The sequence below is a fragment of the Cetorhinus maximus genome, chromosome 11, assembly GCF_964194155.1.
Source record: "Cetorhinus maximus chromosome 11, sCetMax3.hap1.1, whole genome shotgun sequence".
Taxonomy (NCBI): Eukaryota; Metazoa; Chordata; class Chondrichthyes; order Lamniformes; family Cetorhinidae; genus Cetorhinus; species Cetorhinus maximus.
The window spans coordinates 94,005,320-94,032,373 of NC_135889.1; the positions used below are offsets into that span (position 1 = coordinate 94,005,320).

At 41.0% G+C, this 27,054-nt stretch overlaps 1 protein-coding gene across 1 annotated transcript; it reads left to right on the top strand.

Annotated features, from left to right (window-relative positions):
- Positions 1 to 287: 287 nt before the first annotated feature.
- hnmt (histamine N-methyltransferase) lies at positions 288 to 25,738 on the top strand. The gene is made up of 7 exons (XM_078552480.1): positions 288 to 341; positions 796 to 940; positions 15,617 to 15,672; positions 17,313 to 17,420; positions 18,497 to 18,627; positions 21,672 to 21,765; positions 24,583 to 25,738. Exons 2-7 carry the CDS (start codon positions 804 to 806, stop codon positions 24,921 to 24,923), a joined length of 867 nt encoding a protein of 288 aa, XP_078408606.1. The 5' UTR covers positions 288 to 341; positions 796 to 803; the 3' UTR covers positions 24,924 to 25,738.
- Positions 25,739 to 27,054: the final 1,316 nt, after the last annotated feature.

A 27,054-nucleotide genomic window follows, 5' to 3' on the forward strand; every position in this document is an offset into this window, starting at 1 on the left:
TTCCGCACAATGGCAGTTGGACATTTAATACACTGGGAGTTCCTTGATCGCACTTGTTCAACTCCACCATAATGCAGAAATATTGCAGAAGAATGTACCATACTCTTTGTAAAAAAGGGACATTCAGTATAAAGAATTGTATGTTACATGATATCCGCATGTTTAATCCTAATCCTGTGATCTATTTACGCATCTATTTCACAACGTTTGGCTGCTCATGCTTTGGCGTTGTGAGAAATGTTTGATTAGCAAATGGAATAAACCATCTTGTGACAAGGAAGCGCTCCACACTAATAGATAGTTTCTGAGGAGCCTTCTTTCTATTCTCTGTAGATTTCACGGTAAGTATCACACTTGCCTAAGAATTATTGCACAATGTGTAATTGATTTCTATAATCATATATTGAAAAATATTTATTATTAAGTAAAACTTTTGATTGGAGCTTTTAGGAAACAAAATTGTTGAGAATTACTCCTGTTTTTATTCAAAGTTGCATGATTTCAAGCACGCATAATGTTTGTACATTCAATGATTTAATTTTAATTATGTTTCAACAGCTTACATGGTGCTAATAGGTACATATTTTAAGGTGGTTAAAGCTGCTAGTTGACAGGAGGCTAAGGCTGAGGAAGATTATTGAGCAGGGAAAGCAGATGGGTGTTAATGTTTGCTAGGTGTAGGCGGATTTCAAAAATTATTACCATTCAAGTCCAGTCAGGTCAAGGCAAAGTCCACATCCTGCTTTCTACAGATAACAAAATTCAGAGTGAACTGTTACTTTTTCTTAACTGCAGGAAACCAGATGGAATCATCTATGAAATCCTTCACCTTAGGATTTGTTCATCATTTGAAGGCTTTTAAAGTCTTCTTGGAATGCTCCACTGAATATATGTGCATGGAAAAATTCATTGATGAGAATCTGCCAAACATAATAGTCAGGTACGGCGTGTTTAGGGCCCTGTTCAAAGCTGAGGAATCTTAATGGACGATGAGATATGGAAACTCTTACTTAATAGGCACAAACTTATGTTTAAGCCTATGTTAACTACTTATATATATATATATTTTGCCATTTTCACAATGGCTTATGATATATGGTAACTCTCTTATTCTGGTTAAAAGATTATAATCTAAATTCAGGTATGCAACACTTGTTTCTTGGTTACTAACTGTCCCACTAATCGCTCATGATAACAGGCAGGAAGAGTGCACACATTTCCAGCCAAAACTGCACTATTTGCCATATTGGGAAAGGAAAAAAAAAGCTTGTTTGAGATTCCCCACGACGAGATTAGTTTCCTCGTAAAAACGGTAAAGTCACACCTGTGGATCACCTGCTACCAAAAAGATCAGGATAGGAAATTTATTGACCTGAATGTGGAATATCAGGGCATCTGTTCACATGGGTGGGAGTGAGGATGATGGGGAGTGGATCAATTTTCAGGTTCCCCTTCCACCTCTTAGCTACATTAATGTTTAGACGTTTTGGCCAGGGTCTTGTGGTCAGTGGCAAATCAGGAGCACTCACTGCTAACCACAAAGTGAGTCTCACTGAGAGATCAAGCAATCTCTCTGGCTTGAATTTTACTTCTATCGGTGTGCAATGGTAACTACAGCTGATTGCAGCATTCTTTACTGGGCATTCATAGAATGGAGCAATAACGCTAAGAGGTTTCACAAACTACCAATCCCATTAAAGGGTTTTCACAGATCCCCTAAAAACAGCAAAGTAAAATCACTTCTAAATTTTTTACATGAAAAAATTTACAGGTTGAGACATACACTTGGGGTGAAGGTAAAATTTAAAATGTTCTGAAAAAAATCTTCAAAATAATTTAAAATAATTGCTTAAAATTACTCTCCTGCTCTTCTTCAAAAAAGTGCCATTGGGTTTTTTCACCTCCACCTGACAGAGCAGTTATTGGAGCCTTAGTTGAATGTCCCATCTGAAGCATGTTACATCTCACAATGCAACAATCCTTCAATACTGCACTGACATGTTAGCGCGGAATTTTGTGTCCAAGTCTCTGAAATGCGACTTAAACGCACAACATTTTGACACAGAGGTGACAGTGCTAGCAACTAAGTTGCATCTGAAATTACCCAATGATCACTTAGGAAAACAAGGAGCACGCATGGTTAGAGGATGGACAATCGGTAGTTTAAACTAGCAGTTAACGTGTAGTTTGGGCTAAAATACAAAAAGAACCAGGCGAGCTTAAAATGTGGAAGGAAGGAGATTGGGGAGAATGGACAAATGGCGGCAGCAGATGGCCAAATATAGAAGTGCGCAGTGAGGAGTTCCCTAAGAAGCTGCTGGTGCAATAGCCATCATGAGCAGGCATAAAGAAGTATCAGCCTAGGTTAGGTGCTCAAATCCTAGAGTGAGGCTAAAATACATGAGCTTCTGATTCAGAGGTAAGAGTGTTACCATTGAGCCAAAGCTGCCTCATTGGTAAATAGCTTCACATCTGACATCTTAATATTCATTTCTTTTTTTTTCCTACTTTTCTCCCAACCTTACCTGATAGTTCGATGGGCACTGGCAGCACTCCAATAGCTCAGTAAACTGGCCATTCTTCCTGTGTTAGCCATGATAATGATGGTTAGCCTTCCATTTAACCACAGAGAAGGGGAAATCAAAAATAGGTTGAACATTGGCCTCCCAAAACACATTCTGTCAGCAGTTAAATAGCAATCGGGAATGGGAACCCCTGTCATGTGTGCTGATGCCAATTCTAATGCCTCTACCACCACCTGACTGTTACCAGCAAACTCTGTGTGGATGAAGCATTGCATCTGGGCTCTTCCTTGTCTGTGTAGCTCAGTACCACACTCGGTACTGCATTTATTATCTGAGTATGAACTTTAAATAATTATAGGTATATTCCCATGGTACAGATTATTTCCTGTAATATTCATCCTATCCCAGTCATGAATATAAATTTGAAAAATGTCCAGCGTTTAATGTGCTTTCATGACTCAGTGCTGAGAAAACTGCACCATGGCAACCACAGCAGCATTTATCAGAAATTAAAATGGTGTCAGCACTCTGTATTGTGAAAGATTAGATGTGCCATTATATATGTTTTCATGGAGAAACCTTCCCCAAGTTTTCCTTGCGCTGTCTGAAGAATGAGTCATTAAACCTCTGCAGGTGTCAAGTACCACAGATACACAAATGGAACTTTAGTGAATACAATCTTTTGCAAAATTTTCAAAAATGTATATACGTCATCCATTTTTTATAACTGCACCTTACCTTTTTTAAAAATGATCACAAAACACTATAGACTGTGCAGCCATAATAATAACACAAAAGAAGCTGAACTTGGGCTGTATGGCAGGTAATGCACTGAAATGCTGGTAATGTCCACCCAGTGTAACAGCAGCAAAGCAGTGTGATGCAGTTAAAAAGTGGGGGGGTGGAAAAATCAACATACTGGGCCTGAACTTCTGCGAAGTGGCAATCAGAGTCGGGGTCAGGCCTTGGTGGGGGTGGACATTTTGGGTCAGGCCTTGACGGCAGAGGGTGTGGGGTGTTTGGGGCGGGGGGGAGTCAGGTCTTAGCAGGTGAAGGAATAGGGTCTAGCAGGGTAGGGGGTTGGGGGGGTTGGGCCTTGGGGGGGCCAGGGTGGTTTTCCTATGTGGGGGGTGTCCCCATGAGGCAGTTGTCCCCAACTGGGGGGGGCGGAAGTAGACAGGGGGCGGAGGGAATTCTGTGGTGGGGGGGAAATCCCATGGGTGTGGGGAGTTCCCGTTGAGGTTCGGCGAAGTGGGGGGTGTCCATTAAGGAGGGGGATCAGTGTGGGTCTCTACAGTTGTTACCCAGAAGTTAGAAGTGTCTTTAATTTTTCTAGCTTTTTCTGGGTAACTATTGATGTAACACAATCAGAACCACCCGCGTTTGCGATTTAAATTGCATTTTCGGGTGGTTCCCGGTGCTGGGAAATTGCCCACGGAAAGTTTGCACTTCCCAGGCAATTGCTGTGCAAACCTTACCTGGGGACTTCCAGGTGGAGGGAAGGTGGGGCAGGGAGGAGCGATCACCAGCGCATCTTTGGGGTACCCCCCAGTTAGATTGCCCTGGAGCTCGGAGGTTACACCCCATGTATATAATGATGTGGAACAATCCTGCAGAGTTCTAATCATCATCATTTCTTTTATGATTGCTCAAATATTGTTGAGAAGAAATATTGTTAATGATTAGTGAGTAGGTGCATCATACAGCTTCTGTTAATGTTAAAAGTCATTTGCTTTACCGTTTTTAAATCTTACAATTTAGTCCAAGTAATCAGTCTGATTTTTGTGGTATTTTTGCAAGAACTGAGTTAACAAGAAACTTAATGAGTAACACATTTATCATTTCTGTGTCCAAAACCTTGCACAATGTTTGAATAATTGGCCTTAGATTCAAAGCGCATGATTTTCAGTTTGTTTTACCCTAAAAAAACATAAATGGAATCTCACCCCCCCCATTGTATGCTGAAGTGCACCTGATGCCATTTTGTATAGCTCTCCTCATAGATGTACAGCACACCTGCCTAAAATCATTAGGAGCCTATTTACAATATGCAAATGAGTCTTGTTTAAGGTACCAAATGCAATTTGCATCAACCTTACCAGACTATTCATCAGTTCTGCATTAGTTCACTTTTTGTGAGTGGGAATATTCTGGAGGCTGTCATTTCCAAACATTCTATTCAAGAATTGTCATCTGCTCTCAATTAAATCACAAGTTTATTCATTTTCTCTGCCAATGTGCTGTTTTAATATTTTTGCTGTGTTATTCAAGTGGAAATTAAACTGTCTAAAGAGTTATTTGACTAAATTTTGACTACAAGCTTTTGGATTTGGTGACTGCTGTGCCATTGTGGCAAGAAAATGAGGAGGAACAGGTAAAGTCCTGCAATTCTAGAGAGAAAAGGCAGGAGGGAAGCTCCCTGAAGGCCTCAGAGCACTTGATTACCACAGCCAAACCATTAGTCAATGGACCAGTAACCTTTTTTTATCCATTCATGGGATGTGGGCATCATTGGCTAGGCCAGCATTTAATGTCCATCCCTAATTGCCCTTGAGGAGTTGGTGGTGAGCTGCCTTCTTGAGCTGCTGCAATCCATGTGGTGTAGGTACACCCACAGTGCTGTTAGGGAAGAAATTCCAGGATTTTAACCCTGCGACAGTGAAGGAATGGCGATATATTGCCAAGTCAGGATGGTGAGTGGCTTGAGGGGAACTTGCAAGTGATGGTTTTGCCGTATGTCTGCTGCCTTTGTCCTTCTAGATGGTAGTGGTTGTGGGTCTTAAAGGTGTTGTCGAAGGAGGCTCGGTGAATTACTGCAGTGCATCTTGTAGATGGTACACACTGCTGCCACCATGCTTCTGGGGTATATGGAGTGAATGTTTGTGGATGGGATGTCAAATAAGCAGGCTGGTTTGCCCTGGATGGTATCAAGTTTCTTGAGTGTTTTTGGAGCTGCACTCATCAGGCACGTGCTGGGTATTCCATCCACTCCTGACTTGTGCCTTGTAGATGGTGGACAGGCTTTGGGAAGTCAGGAGGTGGGTTACTCACTGCAGGATTCCTAGTCTCTGACCTGCTCTTGTAGCCGCAGTATTTATTTGGCAAGTCCAGTTCAGTTTCTGGTCAACGGTAATCCCAAGGATGTTTATAGTTTACCAACTCTTGTCCTCTCTGCCCCTGCCAACTATCATCCAATCCACAACCTCCCTCTTCATCCCAAAATCCTTGAATGAGCTGCTGCCTCCCAAATCTATTCACATCTTTTCCAGAACTCCATGTTAGAATCCTTCTAATCAGGTTTCCACCACTGCTACCATACCAAAATAACTCTTAGCAAAGTCACAAATGACATCCTGTGTGACTGTGATAAATGTAAACTTTCCCTCCTTGTCCTACTCAACCTATTTGCAGCCTTTGATATGGTTGACCACACCATCCCCCTCCAACACCTTTCCATTGTTGTCCAGCTGGGTGGGACTGCGCATAGTCAGACAGTCACTTGCAATGGCTTCTCTTCCTCCTCTCATGCTGTTATCTCTGCTGCCCGCAAGGATCAATCTTTGGTCCCCTCCTATTTCCCATCTACATGCTACCCCTAGCCAACATCATCCGAAGATGTGCTGGTTTTAGCATGTACACTAGTGACACCCAGCTCTACCGCACCACCACCTCTTTCGACACTCCACTGTTGCAAAATTAGCAAACTGCATATTTGGCATCCAGTACTGTATGAGCAGATGTGTCCTCCATTTAAACATCGGTAAGAATGAAGTCATTGCTTTCACTGCTGCTCCAAACCCTGTTCCCTAACTCTTAACTCCATCCCTCTACCTGGCAACAGTTTGAGATTAAGCATGTCTATTCACAACCTGCTTGTCATGTTTGACCGTGAGATGAGCTTCCAGCCTCACATTCATACCATCTCTAAGACGGCCATTTTACATCTCTGTAACATCGCACAACATCACCCCTGACTCAGCTCATCTGTAACTTGTTATGACGCAGCAGATGATGTGCGTCACGTGGATCAAAACTTGATTGCGCTATCGCAATGGTTTTGCAATTTGTATTTATTTTGAGATGCGTGCACTGAATTCAGAAGTAATAAGTCCACAAAGACTTTTAGATATCTTTTAAAAACTAAATTAAAATGTTTATTAACAAAAGAAAAGATTTCAAACACATACATAGGACTACAAATTACTACTATAATAACTCCTAAAATCCCTAATTAACCTCACTCCCAGTGACACGCCCTTTAAAGCAACAGTCTAAACATAGATTTAGATTTTAAACAGCTCCAGCAAATTAACACAATACCCTGGACAGTGGAATTCCAAATGACTTTTTCCCCAGCTTCAGTTTCAGTAGATAGCAGACTTCTGCAAAAATACTGGAATCTTCATTAAGGCTATTTCGCAACTTGTGTTAGATGTCACAATGCCTTCTTCTGACACATAGCCTCATTCTCCTTTATACATACTCTTTTTAATATGTAAATTTTATTGTTTCATATGTCTTTGAAATTCTGGGCAGGATTTTTCCCTTGGCGGGGGTGCTCGGCGGGGGTGGGGGCACGCAATTTCATGCGGGCAGGCCAGTTAAGGTCTGCCCTGCATGGATCTTGAGTTGCAGTACTGAGCATTGCCTGCGTGGGCAGGGGGAGGGAGAGAGAGCCAGGCCTAGCGTGCAGTTCATACATACGCATGAAAGAGCGCTTCAATCTCCTTGAGGCACAGAGCTGCCTCAGGGAGATTGAAGCGTTTTTTAAAAAAATTAATAAAGACAGCAAAAATTTAAAAAAACGTGTCCCCTCTCTGTCACATGAGATGGGACATGTTTTTAATTCCAAAATAACGTTTTTAATTAATGTTTATTTGCTTTAGGAAACCTCTTCCTGCTCGTGGATGAGGTTTCCTAAAAATGTAAAGGCCGCTTGATATTTTCGCCTGCCCGCCAACCGTTAAGTTGGACAGGCAGCATAGATTTGAATTTAATTAGCTTGTTAATGGCCTTTAACAGGCCTTTTAATTATCGGCGGGCACGCAGCCGACTCTGGCATATGCTCGCCGAACAAAATATCGCGCAAGTGCGCAATGACGTCGGGACACATGCCCAACATCATCGCACATCATTTTACGCTCGGGCATGTCAGGCACGCGCTCACACAGCAAGCGTAATGAGCAAAATATTCTGCCCTGTATCTTCCTCATAATATAAAAACTTTCATGTTGCTATTATTTATTGTCAGTAACTTTGCTTATCTAGCTAATTTGTAAACAGACTGAGACCGCTTTGAAATTCAAATCTCTATTCATCTGTCTAAAAATGGAAATTCCCTTCACACCTTACATGCTAAGCCAACATCCATGCCTACCATTAGCATATCAAGCATCGAGCTTCTTTTGATGAGTCAAAGCCTACAATCTACTTGACTCCAAATGTAATTAAATCACACACAGGCAGACCTAATTATACTTAGCCCCATTAACCTACTTTACAATAAACCAGAAAAATATTATGAAAATTATTATGCCTTCATGACACCTCCCTCCTTATGAGAAAATGAACCGTCATCATTTTAAAAGTCGGCTTTATTTTGTTAAACCATCTTACACTACCTACAATACTTATAAAAATACCCACACTATTACATTACCAGATACATGCATGAACATAACAATATGTATATATATATATATATATATATATATACACACAAGTACTTGGTATCAATAGAGGTCATTTCGGTCCAGTGTCCAGGTTTTAAATGTCCAATTTCCCTTTGAGCTTTAAACTCTTGACAGTGCGCCTGCAAATTAGATTTTCTCATCCAGCCACATGTATAATCTGTAGATTAAATGGTTGCAATAATATATTCCATCTGAACAGCTTTGCACTTCGGTCTGAAAATCTATCCAGAAATTTTAAAGGATTGTGGCCTGCATAAACAATTATTTCTGGTCAATTATTTGGAGCATAAACCTCGAAATGCTGCAACGCTAACACCAGACCCGGAGTCTGTTTATCAATCATTGAACATTTTCTCTGTTGTACATTCAACTTTCGTGAAAAATGCCCCATCGGTTTCTCAATTCCAGTTTCATCTTCTTGCAACAGTACAGCCTCAATGCCTATATCATTTGCATCAATGGCCAGATAGAATACTTGGCATAATTAGGTACTGCCAAAACTGAAGTCATAGTTAATACAGTTTTCAAACTGTCAAATGCCTTCTGACACGTGTGTGTCATTTGAAACTCCTTTTCATTTTTAATAGTTCAGTCAATGGAGCAACCACACTGCTAAAACTTGGTACAAATATCCAGTAAAACCCATTCATGCCCAGAAGTCTCAAAACTTCTCATTTTTTTGTTAGCACAGGGAAATCCATGATAGCTTTGATTTTCACATATCCCGGAGCCACCTCACCATGTCGAATGGTATGGCCTAGATATGTAACTTGCACTTTTGCAAATTCACTTTTAGCCAAGTTCATCACCAAGTTAGCTTCTTGTAGTCGATTAAATAATCCTTCCAGATGTTGTAAATGTTCCTCCCATGTTTGACTGAAAACTATCAAGTCATCAATATAGACAGCACAATTGCCAAGTCCTGCAATTACTTTGCTTGTCAGTCTTTGAAATGTTGCTGGTACTTTTTTCATAACAAATGGCATGAGTTTAAATTGATATATGGCTTCACAAAAGCTGATATTTATTTTGCTGTCTCCGATAATGGTACTTGCCATCATCCTCTCAGCAAGTCAATCTTTGTGATAAACTTTGATTGTCCCATTTTCTCAATACAATCTTCCAACTGTGGTATAGGATATGAATCCACTTTTGTCACTGCATTCACCTTTCGATTGTCTTTACATTCCACCTGGTTTCAGTACCATCACAATAGGCAAACACCAGTTACTGCAACTAAATTCAATGATGTCATTTTGAAGCATGAATTCAATTTCTTTCTGTACTTGTGATACGTTTGCTGGACTTAATCTGTAAAGATGCTGCCTTATTGAAGTTGAATATTCTACACTCACGTCATGTGTAGCTACACTTGCCCTCCCCAGGTTATTCCCATAAATAGCTTTGTGTGACTGCAATAGCTTCTCCAAATCACTTTGACACATGCTTGGAAGGTAACTCAATGTTACATTTAAATTTTTAAGTTATCCAATTTGATTAGAGGAAAATCAATTTCAGAATCCTTTTCTTCTGCCTCTTTCTCCTTATCTATCGTCACTAATACCTGCTTTTGGTCCTATTCCCTGTCAAAGTACTTTTTAAGCATATTTACATGACACACCCTTGGCTTCTTTCTTCTTTCTGAAGTATTTGTTAAATAATTTACTTCACTCAATGGGCAGAATTTTGCCCTCGGATGGCGGGCGGGCCCCATCGGCTCGGCGGCGGACGGGCAGCCGAACTCCGCCACCGAAAGAGGACCGGCCACCATTTTGAGTGGGCGGGCCAATTAAGGCCCGCCTATGGCCTTCCCAACAGGAAGCGCTATGCACTTCCTGTGCAGGGGGTGGATGGATTCCCCATCTTTCAAAGTGCGCTCTTTCAAAAGAGCGCACTGCTCCCTGAGGCAAAGTGCATTCTCAGGGAGTTTACTGACAGGTAAGAAAAGTCAAAAAATAGAGAAATATTAAAATTATTAACATGTCCCCCTCATGTGACAATGTCACACGAGATGGGACACGTTAATAAGAAACACATAAAGTTTATTAAATTTTTTTTAAAACGTACATGAAACTTCGTCCCGCCAGTGGATGAAGTTTCATGAATAATCTGGAGCCCGCTGGGGCACCTGGCCTGCCCGCCAGTCTTAAGCTTGGACGGGCAGGGTCTTTAACAAGGTTAATTAGCCTGTCAATGGCCTTAATTGGCCATTGACAGGTCGGCGGGCGGACAGCTGATTCCGCTGTCCACCCGCCTTCCTGAAGATTTAAATGGACCAGGATGACGTCGGGGGTTCCTCCCGAAGTCATCCCGCATCATTTTCCCCACGGTGAGCGGGCCCCGCCCCCAAATCGCCGAGGGGAAAATCCTGGCCAATCTCTTTTCAATCCTGTAAGGCCCACTAAACCTTCCCTTTAACCAGCCACCCAGTATTGGTAACAAAGCTAACACTTCCCCAGCTACAAAACTACGAGTTGTGGCTCTCCTATCTTCCTTCACTTTCATCATTTGCTGTGATACCTTTAAATGTTCCCTAGCTAACTCACATGCTCTGTTCAATCTTTCCCTGAAATTTGATACATAATCCAGGAGAGTAGTTTCTGAATTTCTCATGAAGCAGCTCTAGTGGTCCACTTACCTCATGACCATAGACTAATTCAAAAGAAATAAATCCAGTCAATGCATTAGGAGTAACCTAATAGCAAATAACAAGAATGAAATTCCCCATCGCAACCCGGGCCAGCAATTTCCCCAACCGATGGCGGGGAAAGTACGGGAATGGGCGCGGGCGGGTGGGTCTCCGATCGGCGCCCACAATCGGGGGCATGCCACCATTTTACATGGGCAGGCCAATTAAGGCCCGCCCAGCGTGACACCCGCCTGGAAGCGCTATGCGCTCCCTGTGCGGGCGGGGGGATTCCCTCAGGCAGGAGTGTGCTCTTTCGCGCATGCAGGTGAAAGAGTGCACAGATCTCCCTGAGGCAAAGTGCTGCCTCAGGGAGATCGGCTCCGATTTAAAAGTTGAATTTCAGGTAATTAAAAAATTTCCCTGCCATGTCCCCTCAGGTGACACTGTCACATGAGTTGGGACATGTCCATCACTTTTATTGAAACATTTGTTAAAATTTTAAAAACCCTCATGGAACCTCATCCCGCCTGTGGATGAGGTTTCATGCTTTTTCCGAGGCCCTCCTGGGCTCCCGGCCTGCCCGCCAACCTTAAGGTTGGACGGGCAGATCCATCAATCAGGTTAATTAGTTTTATAATTGTTTTAATATACTGTTGACAGTTCGGCAGGCGCGCAGCTTCGGTGAACATGCCCCTCCTCTGCTTGCCGACGGGAAAATCCTCCCCTCTGTGGATAGTCCTCACTAAATGCCCTCATCATCGTTTTTAAAGTTTGATGCCATCTTTCCAAAGTCCCTTGTGATTCAGGATGGTAAGCTGTTGACTTAAACTGCTTTATCCCCAACTGTTCAGTACTTCCTTAAGCAGCTGTGACATGAAATTTGAACCCTGACCTGATTGTATTTCTTTTAGTAAACCGTATCTTGTAAAAAATTTAGTCAACTCTTCCACAATTCTCTTTGTTGTAATATTTCTCAAAGGTATCACTTCAGGAAATGTTGTAGACACATCCATTATTGTCAGCAAGTACTGATTTCCACATTTAGTCTCAGGGAAGTGTCCTACACAATCAATCATGACCCTAGTAAAAGGCTCCTCAAATGCCTGAATTAGAAATAAAGGTGCTGGTTTAATCACTGCTTGTGGTTTCCCTATCACCTGACATATGTTCTACAAAATTTGACTATATCTCAGTGCAATCCAAGCCAATAAAAATGTTTTTTGTCTTTTTGCCTGTGTCTTTCTAATTCCTAAATGTTCCCCTAATGGAATTTCATGAGCTATTCTCAGTATCTCATTTCTATATCTAGATGGTATAACAATCTGATCCACTTCCATCCATTTTTCATCTGCTGAAACCTGATACGGTCACCACTTTCTCATTAACACATTACCCCCAAGGACATTCTGGATTACACTCTGCCTCTGTTTCTGAGTAAGCTGTCTGATATAGCTGCTTTATTCATGGATCCTTTTGCTCTAGCTCTACCAACTGCCTTGAGCTAAACAGTTCATCTGCATTCTCTTCCATTCTTTCTTCCCAAACAATCTTATCAAAAATTGTGTCAGTTAATTGAACTTAGCACCTTTCCCTGCTTTTTAATTTCCTCTTCTTCCTGTTTCAGCCTGTGAGCATATGATCTTGTTACGACATAATCTGGAAACAATCTAGAATGCTCCTCCTGCAACATTTCTGTGGAAGCACCTCTACAGGCTGCTCAAGTACCGTAGGCATCACACACATCTGTGACTCAGCTCTATCACTACCTAAAATAAATTGAACCCCTGCAATGGGCAATTTTTCCACTACTCCAACAATCACCTCCCCTGTTTTCCACTTACTCTTTAAATTTGGTTTCCACAATGGAATAGGGTCAGCATCTCCATGAACCCACCTGTGCCTGCAATACTTTCTCTGAAGAACTAGTATCACTATCCCATAACATTAAGGATTGACTAGCCCCTGTGTCTCTTAATTTTTTAATATATTTACCTGCTCCACCCTATACACATGGAAAGACTTCCCCTTTACATACAAAACCTTTAAACATTTCTGCAACCTGCTCCTCGGAACTCACTTGGGTAAATTATGAACACATTCTCACTTCTTTACCCATCACTGATTCTTCCTGCTTTACCTGTACATAAACCACTGTTTTGTTTTCCTGTCCTGGACCTCAGAACCCACAGTACTTTTACTTCCAGAACTTTTCTGTATCCCAATAACTGCAACAGATTTTTCCTGCAATTTCCAACATATTGACTTCATGTGTCCAACTTTATTACAATGAGAACACTTCAATTTCCGAATGTCACTTCTACCCTCAGCAGCTTCCTTTTCAGTCTGTGAAAAAACTTCCTGGGAATTTCCACCTTCTCCTTCTCTTCTACCTACATTCCTTCCAATTTCCCACTTTTTATTAGATCTATGAATTAATTCATAACTATCAGACATCTTTGCTACTTGTCTTACTGTTTTAACCCTCTGTTCTTCCATGTGAGTTTTCACAACTGAAGTAATTGAATCTTTAAATTCTTCCAAAAGAATTACTTCTCTTAGAGCTGTATATGTTGTCTCTACCTTTAATTCCCTTTTCCACCAGTCAAAATTACTTTGTTTTACTCTCTCAAACTCAATATAAGTTTGCCAAGGCTGTTTCTTTATATTCCTAAATTTCTGCCTGTATGCCTCAGGAACCAACTCATATGCACTCAAAATAGCATTCTGCACACATCATCGCCCACCAACACTTCTTCTGATGGTAAAGCATAAACCTCATGAGCTCTACCCACTAACATAGACCGTAAAAGCAATGTCCAGTTTTTTGTGGCCATTTAATCTGTTTAGCTATCTTCTCAAGTGAAATAAAGAATGCCTCTGCATCCCTTTCTTCAAACTTTGGAAGAGCTTGCACAAAGTTAAACAATTCTTCACTGGGTTTTAGGTTGAAAGTTTTTTCATCAACAGAACCTTCCTCAGCATCTGAGGTCTCTTTTTTAAAGTCCACCTTTTTAAGTTGGTACTCTCTGTCTACTTCCCTTTCCCTCTACTCCATTGCGAACGTTCTCTTTGAAATACTCGCTCTTTATCTCTTTCTTTTCCTGCTGCCTCTAGTTCAAGTTTTTTCATTTCCATTGCTTGTTCAAATTCAAGCTTTTTCACTTGTAGCTGAAATCTCACTACCTCCAGCTGTGACTTACTAGCACCAGGTATCACTTCCAATTTGAAATGCTGTGCTATCACTTTAACTATTCCTAATTTCTTTGCCCCTACAGGTAACTTCAACTGCAACTTATCTGACAACTCTGTTAACTTACCCTTAGACGCTTTTTGTGACACAATCAGAATTATAGCTTCTACTTTGAAACACGTTTTAGCCACGGATACAGCCATTTTTGCAGTCTCACCACTTAAAAAATTTCTCACACCAACTCCCGAATTCAAAGTGCTTCTCGTACTCATAACCTTAAGTTTCATCAACTCCAAACCAATCAAGGAATTTCAAATATTCCGCCGAGAGCACCCAATTTGTTATGGCATGGCAGATGATGTGTGCCAGACAGATCAAATCCACAAAGGAAAGTTGATCATGTTATCACAACGGTTTTGTAATTCATATTTATTGCGAGATGCATGCACTGAATTCAGAAGTAATAAGCCCACCAAGAATTTTACAGACCTTTTAAAAATTAAATTAAAATATTTCTTAACAAAAGAAAAGATTGCAGGCACATACATAGGACTATAAATTATAATAACTCCTAAAATCCCTAATTAGCCTGACTCCCAGTTACACCCCCTTTAAGGCAACAGTCCAAACATAGATTTTAGATTTTAAACAGATCCATAAAATTAACACAATACCCTAGACAGTGGAATTCCAAATGACTTTTTTCCAACTTCAGTTTCAGTAGACAGCAGACTTTTGCACAAATACTGGAGGCTTCATTAAGGCTATTTCACACCCTTCTGTTAGATCTCACAATGCCTTCTTCTGACACATAGCTTCATTCCCCTTTATATATGATTCTCTCTTTTTAATATGTAAATTTTAAATATTTTAAATAAAATTCTAAAAATGCAAATTCCCTTTACACTTTACAGTCTAAGCCAACATCCATGTCTACCCATTAGCATATCAAGCAGCTAGCTTCTTTTGATGAGTCAAAGCCTCTTATGCATTTCCAATCATAATTACTCCAAAATTCGTGCTGGCACCTTTAGTTGCCTGGGCCCAAAGCTCTGGAATTTCCTCCCTATAGATCTCCACCTCATTACTTCACTTTCCTCTTTCAAGACACTTCTTAAAAACTACCTCTTTGACCAAGCTTTTTGCCATCTGACCTAATATCTCCTTTGTGGCTCAGTGTCATACCTTGTTTTATAATGCTTTTGTAAGGTACCTTGGGACTTTTAATTACATTAAAGACACAATGTAAATATAAGTTGTTGTTGTCATCATGCAATACAAACTCTATATTTCTTTACCTTAACTAACAGATTTCCATTTATTACAAACAGAGATTTTTAATCTTTGTCATATTGTTCATGACAGGAAAATTAAAAGCTGTAACCAATTTCTTTGTTTTTAGATAAAATAGTTCAAATACTTTGGTAGCATTTGTTTTATAGATGTACAAATTAATTGCTAAGCTTTAACATATTAAAAATAAGATCTACACAGCTGTGGGTTAGAGAAGCCGTTTGTTACAAATATCATTGTAGGTTGGTTCCGGTCAGTTCAAAATAAAACATTTCTTACTTTGCAGCATTGGGAAAAAAGGAGGCTCCAGTCTTAATGTCCTGGGGGTAGGAAGTGGTTCAGGTAGGCCCTGCAGTGTCCATTGTTCTGTATTTACTGACTAAATATTGATTTCATTCATCGTGTATTTTATCATCTACCCAGGGTATTTAATCAAATAAACATTTATTATTCCATACTAAGGAGAGGGATGAAATACTGCATATTGATGGATCCCCCATAATTTATTGTTCAGCAGAAACAAATATAAAGCACACTGGATTCCCAACCCGCACCCCACCCCGCCCCACCGCCCACCCACCCCACCCCGCCCCCACACCATTCCATTATTCCAATGCCATCCATCGCATATCCTTCCCATTCCTTTCATCGCTCTCATATTACCCCTATCCCACCCTTTCCTCCTATGTCATCCCCATCCCTCCCATGCAACTCCATCCTCCCTCTGCCAACCAATGACATCACGATTGTGCCTGCCATGCACCGTGCTTTGTATCTAGTGAGGTTATTCTGCAAAGCTCTGTTGGCCTGCATCTGTGGAATGACAATTCTTTAATTAGACATTTCAGAACACTTTTGCAATATTCGGGTGCTGGATGTACCCAGAGAACGCCCACCACTAAAATTCACCAACAGATGCACTCCTTAAACAGACCGATCGAAACATTTCAGTCAGACAAGAACTGTGCATTACTATTATAGATAACTGATGCGCTGTTATTTTCTGAATATTTTAGCTCATTTAAAACAAAATGCAGGTAAAATTTTATTTCCTTGAGAATTGTATTTAATAAATGGTTGTTTTTTAATGTATGTTCCAGTTGATATTTCAAATAGTAACAACAATTTTTTATGTGTTGTATGAAAACTTGTGTGACAAGGAAAAACAATCTAAACGTTTGAAATGAGTTTTAAAAGAACTGCAAGAGGCTGAATGTGAAGGACAAGGCATAGAGCCTAAACAGATCTGCAGAAAACAATTAATTAGCCAACTAATTAAGAACATGGTGTTATGTCCAAATGGATAATTAAATGTGGGATGTAAAGGATTAAACTCACTGCTGAATGCTTTAAAATATGGAGAGCAGATGAACTGTGTCATCAGCATCAATTTATTCATTGACTCCAGTTCGATTTAAAATGATTCCAAATGACAAATTAAATTTGGAAAAGGTTTTGGAAATTGTTCCAAAACATTTTCCCAGAAGACAGCAGGCTGCAAATAAACAATGGTAAATTCAAAAAAATAATGATGGAATTTTATCTGACTGCAGGGAGGAAATGTCAATCAGTCGATCAATCAATCAGTTAATCAGTTCCCATATCCAATGAAACTTTGAGAAGAAGCAACCTGTTCATTCATGCAAAATGATATTTTTTTTAATGTTCATTTTCCATAATTCAGTAGTGTGTTGTCTTATTTCAATGTATTCATTTTATTTCCTTATGGGGAAACAAATAATCGACTTGTGAGCAAACAAGAAAAAAACAATCAAGGTGCAATAAGGTAGTGCAGCCTTCACAAAAATAGCAATGCTTACATTTCAGTTAAAATTGATTTGGAAGGTAAAGGAAAATTACAATGAGCGACGAAAAAGTGAAATCCTAGCAGTTTTAATCAAGCTTACTTAGTGCTTTTGAAAGTGTGCTGGAATGAATCTATGCAACGAGGAATTCAGGAGTGTTCTTTTTTTTTCATTCAGGTAAAATAGACTTTGAAATACTTAACAAAATTCAGTCCAAATGTCCAGGCCTTTCAATTCATAATGAAGTGGTGGAGCCTAATCCTGAACAAATCTCCAGCTACAAAGGTATTTTCTTAAACTTGAGTTTCATGACCTTTAGTAAAATATTGTTGGTTTGGATGAATTTTTGTGCTCACTGGGGTGAAACTATGGGCTGAATTTTACCTGCCCCCAGTAGGCATGTTTCCCATGTGTTGGGGTACCCATCCTCACCCCTCCTAACCCACCCCTAAGCTCACCCCATAATACTTTGGCGGGCGGACGCCAAAATTGGCAGCCTACCCGCCATATGAAAATGAACAATTAAGGGTCATCTAGGCTTGTTAGCAAGCCAATTAACCTTGTAATGCACTGGCAATACCATAAAATGTTTGATGTAGGCTGCAGGGCAGGAGCAGGAAGCCCGATGTTTTACCCTAGGTGCTTAAAGGGTGGAAAGGAAGGGGGGGTTCGCTCTTTGGGATCTTCCCTTTGGTGATCGCGGGGCAGCAGCCCTTAGGTTGGACCTCCTCCCTTCCCTCCTAGCACTCCCTCCATAACTCACCCCCTCCCCCCCCACTGCCCCTCTCCCTAAACTACTCAAACCCTCCTGGCCCAAGAGCCTGGACGTACCTGCTATGGGGTTCCAAGGCCTTGGGGTCCTTTCTTCTCCAGCGGTCCTGGCAGCGGCCACTGACACATTCCTGGCACTGTCAGGACTGATTTAGCTGCTAACCAATCAGATTGGCTGGCAGCTCCAGAGGGCGGGACTTCCACCCCGATGAGGGGCGTAAGTCCCACTCGGACCTTGTTAATCCTCTCTGCAATGCTTTATGGCTACAGGGCAGGTTGGCGTGGACCGTGTTGGCCTCACGCCAACGTGGTTTCCGGCAAGGGCGTGTCACTCCCCCACCTCACCATATTGTTCAGCCCTATTTATAACCAATTGCAGAATGTTGTTGTTGAAAAAGACCAAAATTAGTGCTAATTTTCCTTGGCTAAACAAAATATACCAATGTTCTCAGTTGTTGCAGAAGTCAATGAAATGAGTGTTCACATTTAGCCTTCTAGAAACTGGATATGATGAAGTGACCAACAAAGCTATTGTTTACAGCCACCTTATTAACAAGGGTAATTTTTAAATAATTCTATCCATGTCCCAGAGCTTGTGAAAGAAAAGGGTCCAGGACTTAACATCTCCTTCACTTGGAACCAGATGCGCTCAGAAGAATATGAAAAGCAAAACAAGGAGAGAAATGAAAACAAAAAGTTTGATTTCATTCACATGATCCAGGTAATTGCAGCTGAAGACAACTTTACAAGCAGCAGACCGGGGAGATATTCATATATCATCGGGGCTGGATGTAAACCCAGTTCTAGCCATCAAATACCTAAATGTGCCACATAGTGCCCAAAATATTGGTGGTTGTATGTAGTGTAGTCATTCTTAGAAGTAATATTTTTTACGACATTTTTTTCTTTAGGTCAATTATTCCTCATTTTTGATCTGCCTGCTCTGGTCCCAAACGGATGTGTGGGTGCACTGTTCATTTACTTCAAACAAAGTTCATGAACACCTTCCTGGTTATGATGGAGACAACTCAGGCATGACCCTCTCCTGTAATTTTCCTTCCATTTTGGAGGAATTCACTACAGCCATCGTATTTGACCATAGGCCTGATCAGGAATTGAGCGGAGCAGGAAAAAGGACTTACTTTTTCTGAATGGAAAGGTGCAATAGAGTTACTAATCTGAAAGGATATATATAAATACACATATATATATATATCCCATATATATCCCATATTAAGATTTTCCAAATACACTCTGATAAAAGTGATACCCAATCACCTGACCGTCCAGTTTGACTCTTGTGTCCAAAGCTTTGATGATGTCATATTTCAGTCACTTGTACCTGAGCTTTTGGAAAAGTAGAACTTGAAATTAATATAACCTTCTTAAGTGTGGCTATTTTCAAACAGCGGGCACAGGTATAATGGCATGAGTGGTCTTCTTCTGTGCTGTATGATTCTATGATTATAATTATCGATGGGGAATAAGTTAACAGGAGATTTAGAAAAGTTGGAAATGATAAGACTTCAAAAATCATTATGAACCACTGTTTTTTGGGATGGCTGAGTGGCACAGTCTGTTTGACAAGCTTCTGGGACCTGGGTTCATATTCATCCCATACTAATGGGTTGCAACGCTCATCTCTTTGACCTGAATTTTGCCCTTGTCGGGTGCACTTGATTGGCAGGCCCAGAAACGGCCACAATTTCTGTGTCCAGCCGTGCGCGATCGGACCTCAAACGTGATTTCACGCTGGCTGACCAATTAACTGGCAGCCAGCGTGAAACGCAAGCTGAGAGAGGCTCAGCGCTGCCGGGCGGTTGGGGGGTGGGGGGGTGGGGGGGCAGGGGGGTGATGCGGGAAAAGGACGGGCACCTTGAGAAGTGAGGGTACAGGCAAGCATTTCCAACTAGCTCCACTGCTGTGGGGCTGCCTCAGGGATCTGCAGCATTGTTCCAATGATATTTGCACAAAAAAAGGCGCAAACCCTCTCCGTGATGCAAATTCAAGCAACAGGTAGCAGAACTCATAAAATCTCAACCTTCAAACTTCTTTTATTTCATCCCGGACATTTTATCCTGCCCTGGATCGAGTACGAAATGAAAACGTGAAGGCCACCTAGCTGATTGGCCCGTCCGCCAACCGTAAAAGCGCATGGGCCACGTAAAATTTCGAATAATTGCCTCCTTAATGGGTTTGATTGCCCACTTCATTGGCGGTGGGCACACTTTCGACTCCCGTACGCACCCGTCCAATGTCTTCTCACGCAATTTCAGATCAGGCACGCGCCCACTCATTCAAAGTAAAATCCTGGTCTTTGTTTCTGTAAGGATTGTTTGAGAAATGTACTTGGGAAGTCTCTAATGAGACTGGAGATGTTTTGTAGGGCAAAACGCAAGGAGCCAAAAAGGTCCTTTGTGTATGCTGGTTTTGCTGATGTCAGCTAGGATAATACTAGGGTCATTACAATTGGCCTTAACAGCCTTGGGGTATGGAGGGAGGGAAGAAATCAGTCAGGATTTCTGTTCCTGGTAACAGCGACTTTGACTGGAAATTACCTTGCTTGTGAAAGTAGAGTAAGGACAGGAATTGGCAGTGATGGCACAGGCCCATAGTTACTGATCTGTTGCCATTCACTGTTTTGTTCACAGATGAACTATAACCAATTAGGCGAATTGCTTGTCAACCTAATGAGGCTATCCCAGCATACATCAGTCAATGCCTTTAGAAGAATGGGGAGAACTCAGGAAGAACTTAGATTATGGGCAGAATTTTGCCTTGGTGGGTGGGCAGGCCCCACCGCTTGGCGGCGGGTGGGCAGCCAAACTCCGCCACCAAAACGGGGCTCACTGTCATTTTGAGTGAGCGGGCCAATTAAGGCCCGCCCAGCGGCCTGCCCGACGAGAAGTGCTATGCACTTCCTGTGCGGGTGGGGGGAGGGATTCCCCATTTGTCAAAGTGCGCTCTTTCGCGCATGCGCACGAAACAGTGCACTGCTCCCTGAGGCAAAGTGCTGTCTCAGGGAGTATACTGACTGGTAAAAAAACTCCAAAAATAGAAAAATATTAAAATTATTGACCTGTCCCCCTCATGTGACAATATCGTACGAGATGGGACATGTTAATAAGAAACACATAAACTTTATGGAACTTCTTAAAAACGAACATGAAACCTCATCCCGCCAGTGGGTGAAGTTTCATGTATAATCAGGATCCCACTGGGGCTCCTGGCCTGCTCACCAGCCTTAAGCTTGGACGGGCAGGTCTTTAACAATCTTAATTAGCCTGTCAGTGGCCTTAATTGGCCATTGACAGGTCGGCGGGCGGACAGCTGATTTTGCTGTCCGCTCGCCTTCCTGAAAATTTAAAGGGACCAGGATGACCTCGGGGGTTCCTCCCGACATCGGCGAGCGGGCCCTGCCCCCAAATCGCTGACGGGAAAACCCTAGCCTATACTGTGTTACTTACTATGTTTTCTCATAAAATGAAATTTTCTTCTGTTATAGTCCAACTTCTAAAATTAGATTCTGTTGTTCCTAAAACTTCTGAGATAGCTAGTAAAATTAAATTGATTAATTGGACTGCAGTTTCTACCATACTTGTTTCTGTCAGGTGATTCTGTGTATTTTTCTTACTTAGACCATGAGGAAAAAACTTGCACAATTTCTGTCATTCATATTCACAAAACTAATACAAATTTTAAGATGGGGATGTAGCATTTAAGAAAATATATATGCATATCTCAGTGGGTTTTTTTCTTGTCTAGATGTTGTATTTTGTGGAAAGTATACATGATACCATCAAGTACTTCCATAGCCTTCTGGAAACTAATGGCAAGTTTCTCATAATCACCGTTTCAGGTAGTGATTGTCCAGTGTTTCCAATATATACTAGCACTAATGATGTTTATAGAAACTCAAATTTCACAGGGATAAAGATAATATTTCTTATCTTTGATATTCACCTTCCTCCTGATGATTAGTTCGATAAAATCTGCTACATACGCCAAAAAGATTATGACTATAGGAGCAGCTCCTGGAACAAAGTAAAAAAATTGCATAATGCATATTGAATTGACTAGATAATAGAAAGCACAGGGTAGCTGTCAGTGCTAAATGCTTCTAAGTGAGCAGCTTTGATCACTAGTGATTGGCCCTCAAAGCTCCGGACATTGATATGTTTCTTATATATTAAAAATAATAAATATCTGTTGTAATATGGGTTCTTTAGAAGTCTCAATGATGAGATCTTGAGATTTGTATATTTAAACATGAATTGTTAATCGTTAACCATTTACAGATCCTAGGTTAATGTCATGCATGGCGCTGTTACCTCCATGCAGGCTGGTTCCAGAGTGTTCTCTCTATTCTGTTCTCTCAGTCTATTACCATTTGACTCTATGCATCATACCATGGGCAGGACTATTCTCCAGTCCCTCATTACCCTTGCTCTACTAGGCACCTTTACATTACAATGGCATGCAGGCACATCATACAATATCATGCAACAATAGTCTCAAGAGCCTAAAGAGGAAGCATTAAGTTACATGAGTAATTGAGTATGAAGGGGTAACACCAACACTTACATGATAGTCCCTTTTATAAGATGGGTCACCTCTGGCCATACACATTTCCAAGTTTGCTAGAGCAGCACCTGACCATCGGAGTGGATGAAGCTGTCCTTCCTCTCTACAGGATCTTTCACAGCAGAGTCAGAAAACCTTCTGCTTCAAGCAGCTCATGTTTTTCTGCATCATGCTTCACCTGTCTCACTTCCCCACTGTTTCATTAATACTGCCACACTAAAATCAGTTCACGGAGGTAATGTACTTGAACAACAATTTAAATTATGTCACACTCAGGATATTGTATGCGATTTGAAGGCATTTTGTTATAGGAAGAATATAATAACAATGGAAAAGTTAGAGCAAAAATTCATTTAGGTGGTGATGAAGGGTTACAGTTAGGAAAAAAGGCTTTGCAAGTTAGTAATACAAGCAGAAAATGCTGGAACTACTCAGCAGATTAGGCAGATCTGTAGAGAGAGAAACAGAGTTAATGTTAAGGTCGATGAACTTTCATCAGAACTGGGAAAAGTTACAGATGTAATAGGATTTGAGCATGGGTTGGGAGGGACAAAGACAAAAGGAAGGTCTGTTATAGGGTGGAATATAGGAGAGATTGAGTGCCGGCTAAAGGGAATGGTGATGGGGCAGGTGTGCTGCTGTCTGAGAGCAAAAAAAAAAGAAAAAAGAAAGAGAAAAACCAAAATAAGTTGTAAACTGTATTGGCCGCTCACAATGTGGCCTCCTCTACATTAGGGAAACCAAATGCAAGTTGGATGACCACTTTGCAGAATATCTCCATTCAGTCCGCAAGCAATACCCCGAACTTGCTGTGACCTGTCATTTTACTTCTCTACCTTGCTCTCATGCTGACATCTCTGTCCTTGATCTTCTGCACTGCTCCAGTGAAGCTCAGCATAAGCTTGAGCAACAGTCTCTCATCTTTCGATTAGGCACTTTACAGACTCCAGGACTCAACATTGAGTTCAACAATTTCAGACCAGAATGCTGGTGCCCATTTTGTTTCCTTTGCACGTTTCAGTTTTTCTCTTTTTTGCTTACAGACAGTGGCACACTTGCTCCAGACACCTTTTGTTTCTTTATTTCTTTTAATACCCCATCTTCATTCCCTTTGGTCCTGTAAGGTTAACTCTTCTGTCATTCTTCTGTTTTCCACCCTGTTATAGACTTTCCTTTTGTCCTTGTCCCACCCGCCTCTTGCTGAAATCCTATTACATCTCCAACTTTTCCAAGTTCTGGTGAAAGGTCATCGACCTGAAACATTAACTCTGTTTCTCTGTCCACACATGCTGAATATTTCCAGCATTTTCTGCTTTTATTTCAGATTTCCAGCATCTGCAGAATTCTGCTTCGTGGAAGTTAGTGTTTCTTTCGCATTGGAGTGAGAAAAGATGATTTAATGGAAGTATTCAACGTTATGATAGAATAAATAATGATTGAACGTTCTCATTGCTGATGTGGAAACAAGACACCACATATTTAAGAGAAGTGAAGAAGGCACTCAGTAGAGCACATACCTCCATCACGCTGTGTTGACTCCAAGTTATTAGGGTGGTGTAGCTCTTCCCTTATGCTCTTCACTGCTGGTTGATGCTCTGAAACTACAAAGCTCTCAAAAGAAATATTTTTGTTAAGAGCTTCTATCTCACTGAGGCCAATCCACATTCAAAAGCCTGCTCTGAAAACTCTGCTCACATTTTTACAACTGTGACAAATTCCACCACAACAAATTAAACAATCCACAGCATTCTAAAGCTGTCAACAACATTCTAAATAAAACAATCCACAACTTTCTAAAAAAAAAAGTCAATTCACCCTATCTCGCAATGTTAACAGACCCTTTAAAAAATTCCAGGATCCAGATCTGCATTTTTGCCAAAAACTAATAATTTCTTCCTTGGGCAATATCCTATCTGTGTACCATGTTTCATTGAAATCCATCCATTAATTTGTGAGATATATTGTTTACAGACTAGCAAACAGGGGCAAAAACATGACCTCCGTAATATTTTGCAGGTGAATCCTAATTTAACAATTTTGGCACTATCAACATTTGAATCTAACAAGGTATTTCAAATATTATTATTAACAGATAACAGTGGATGGCATCCACTTTGGAAAAGATTTGGATTCCACTTTCCCAGCAATAGTCTTTTCCTTGATGTCTGTAAAACTCTTGATGAAATGGGAATGAAGTGCCAGATCCATGAACTTCCCTCTGACATAAATATCACAGAGTGTTTCATTGAAGGAAATGAAATTGGCGAACTTCTGTTGGACTTCCTTACAGGAACAGTACACTTCAGGGAAACTGCCCCAGCGGATCTGAAGACTGAAGTTCTTCAATATCTACGTCAGCCTCAGTGCTCAAGAGAGGAAAATGGAAAAATTTTTTTCAACAATAATTTGCATGCAATAGTGATTGATTATTGATTTGATTTCTAACAATCAGTCATTATCCAGGTAGCTTTACTTAGAATTTTCATAATAGTTATATGTTTTTGCTTCGGTTATGATGTAATTATTAGATTGTGTTTGCACCAATACTTTGAATTAATCCAATAAATTGCTCTTGAATTTACAAAATAATTATTAAGATTAAAAATTAATATTCATAGGTTAAGAGTTGGAGCTTTAGAGATTTCTTCCTGTAACTAAATCATTTTGATGAATCTTACACATGGTCATTCATCACAACCTTTTTCCCTATATGGGAAGTTTATTTTGATTCATTTAAAAACAAAAGCAGGGTTTCTTTTGTCGCGGCAGAATGAATTAATTTGTTCCCTTTTTACTTCTGGCACCTTTATCCTTATTACAAGATGCATTCCAAGATAAATTTAATTGACTCAGTGATATTTCCGATGCAAAGATCAAGAACTGAAATGTAGATAACTATGAACTATTTTCTGCATTTTGCATAGGGTTTTATATTTAGGTAGAATTTTTTTTGCTGGCTAGCAGGATTATTTTGTATAATTTACCGCTACTTGATAAATATAATTTTTATTTTCTGAGCATGCTCATGTAAAGTATCTACACTCACCAAACTCCAGGTAGTTTTGAAGCATGTTCAGGCATCAGTTGGAATTGTAAGATACATTATTCTGGCCTACTTTTGTGCACTTGCTTAAGGTTCACTAGCCAGATAGGAAACATTTTTGCTGGCTAGAAGGGTGGCTATTATTTAACGCTTTTCATATATATTACCAAGTAATTGCTACATATTAAACATTTCAGAAGATTTCAGAGATATTGATTTTATTGTCTAGGAACGACCATGTAAAGTTGGCAGAAGCTACCATACTTGTGATTAGGAAGGCAAATGGAATATTGGCCTTTATTGCAAGGGGGCTGAAGTATAAAAGTAGGGAAATCTTGCTACAACTGTACAAAGCAATTGGAAGAAAACAACTTGGGCAGGATTTACCGGATGGCAGATTTCCCATCATACTACCCGAAGAGTCAGTGGTGAATCCATCTCCACTGACCACAGCAGCCTCGCAACCACTTAATGCTCCAATGAATATTAATTGCCTGGAGGCTTGACTCCCATCCTTCACTCAGGTGGGAGTCCTACCCAGGGAACTGCTGGCCAATTTGATTAGTTGGCAGCTCTGTAGACCCAGCAGCGCCAGCGGCCAGGACCAGGATTACAAACAGTCCCCAGATTCTAAGTCCCAGAGTCCAGGACCGGGTAAATGCAGAATGTCTCACAATGGGGAGGGGAGGTGAGACCTGGGAGGGATGGAAAGAGGGCTGTGGAGGTTTTGATGGAGAGGTCGAGGTGCGAGGAAGCAGCCATGGGCGACAGAGCTTGGTAGGATCACCCAATGTGGAATGGGAGCCCTTGAGGGAGGCGCCTCCCCTCCCCCACAAGGCCCAAGCTGGATGACCTGCGAGGTTTCCCCCCTGCCCCTGAACTCCTCCCGCCAGCCTCAAAATTGAGGCTGGGAAGGAAGGGGCCTTAAAGTGGCCAATTAGGGCCCCAATTTGAGTGAGGGTGGACAAGTTGCCTTAGGCCTTGCCCACCCTACATAAAATTGTGGACAGGTTGGGGGTGGGTGGGAGGGCAACTGGAAGATCACCTAGGGAATTTTATTGGCACTCCATGCCTGCAAACCCACTGGTAAGGGACCGTGAAATTCTGCCCCTAGAGTACTATGCGCAGTTTTGGTCTCCTTATTTAAGGAGGGATGTACTTGCATTGGTGGAAATTCAGAGAAGGAGCCCTAGGTTGATTCCTGGGATGAAAGGGTTGTCTTTTGAGGAAGGCTTGAGAAGGTTGGGTCTATACTCATTGGAGTTGAGAAGAATGAGAAGTGATTTGTTGAAACGTATGAGATTCTGAGGGAGCTCGACATGGTAGATGCTGAGAGAATATTTCCCTCCTGGAGGAATCTAGAACTAGGGGGCATGGTTTCAAAATAAGAGGTCTTCCATTTAAGACAGAGATGAGGAGTAATTTGTTCTCTCAGAAGGTTGTTAACTTTTGGAATTCTTACCCCTGTGAGCAGTGGAAGATGTATGATTGAATATAATCAAGGCTGAATTAGACAGAATT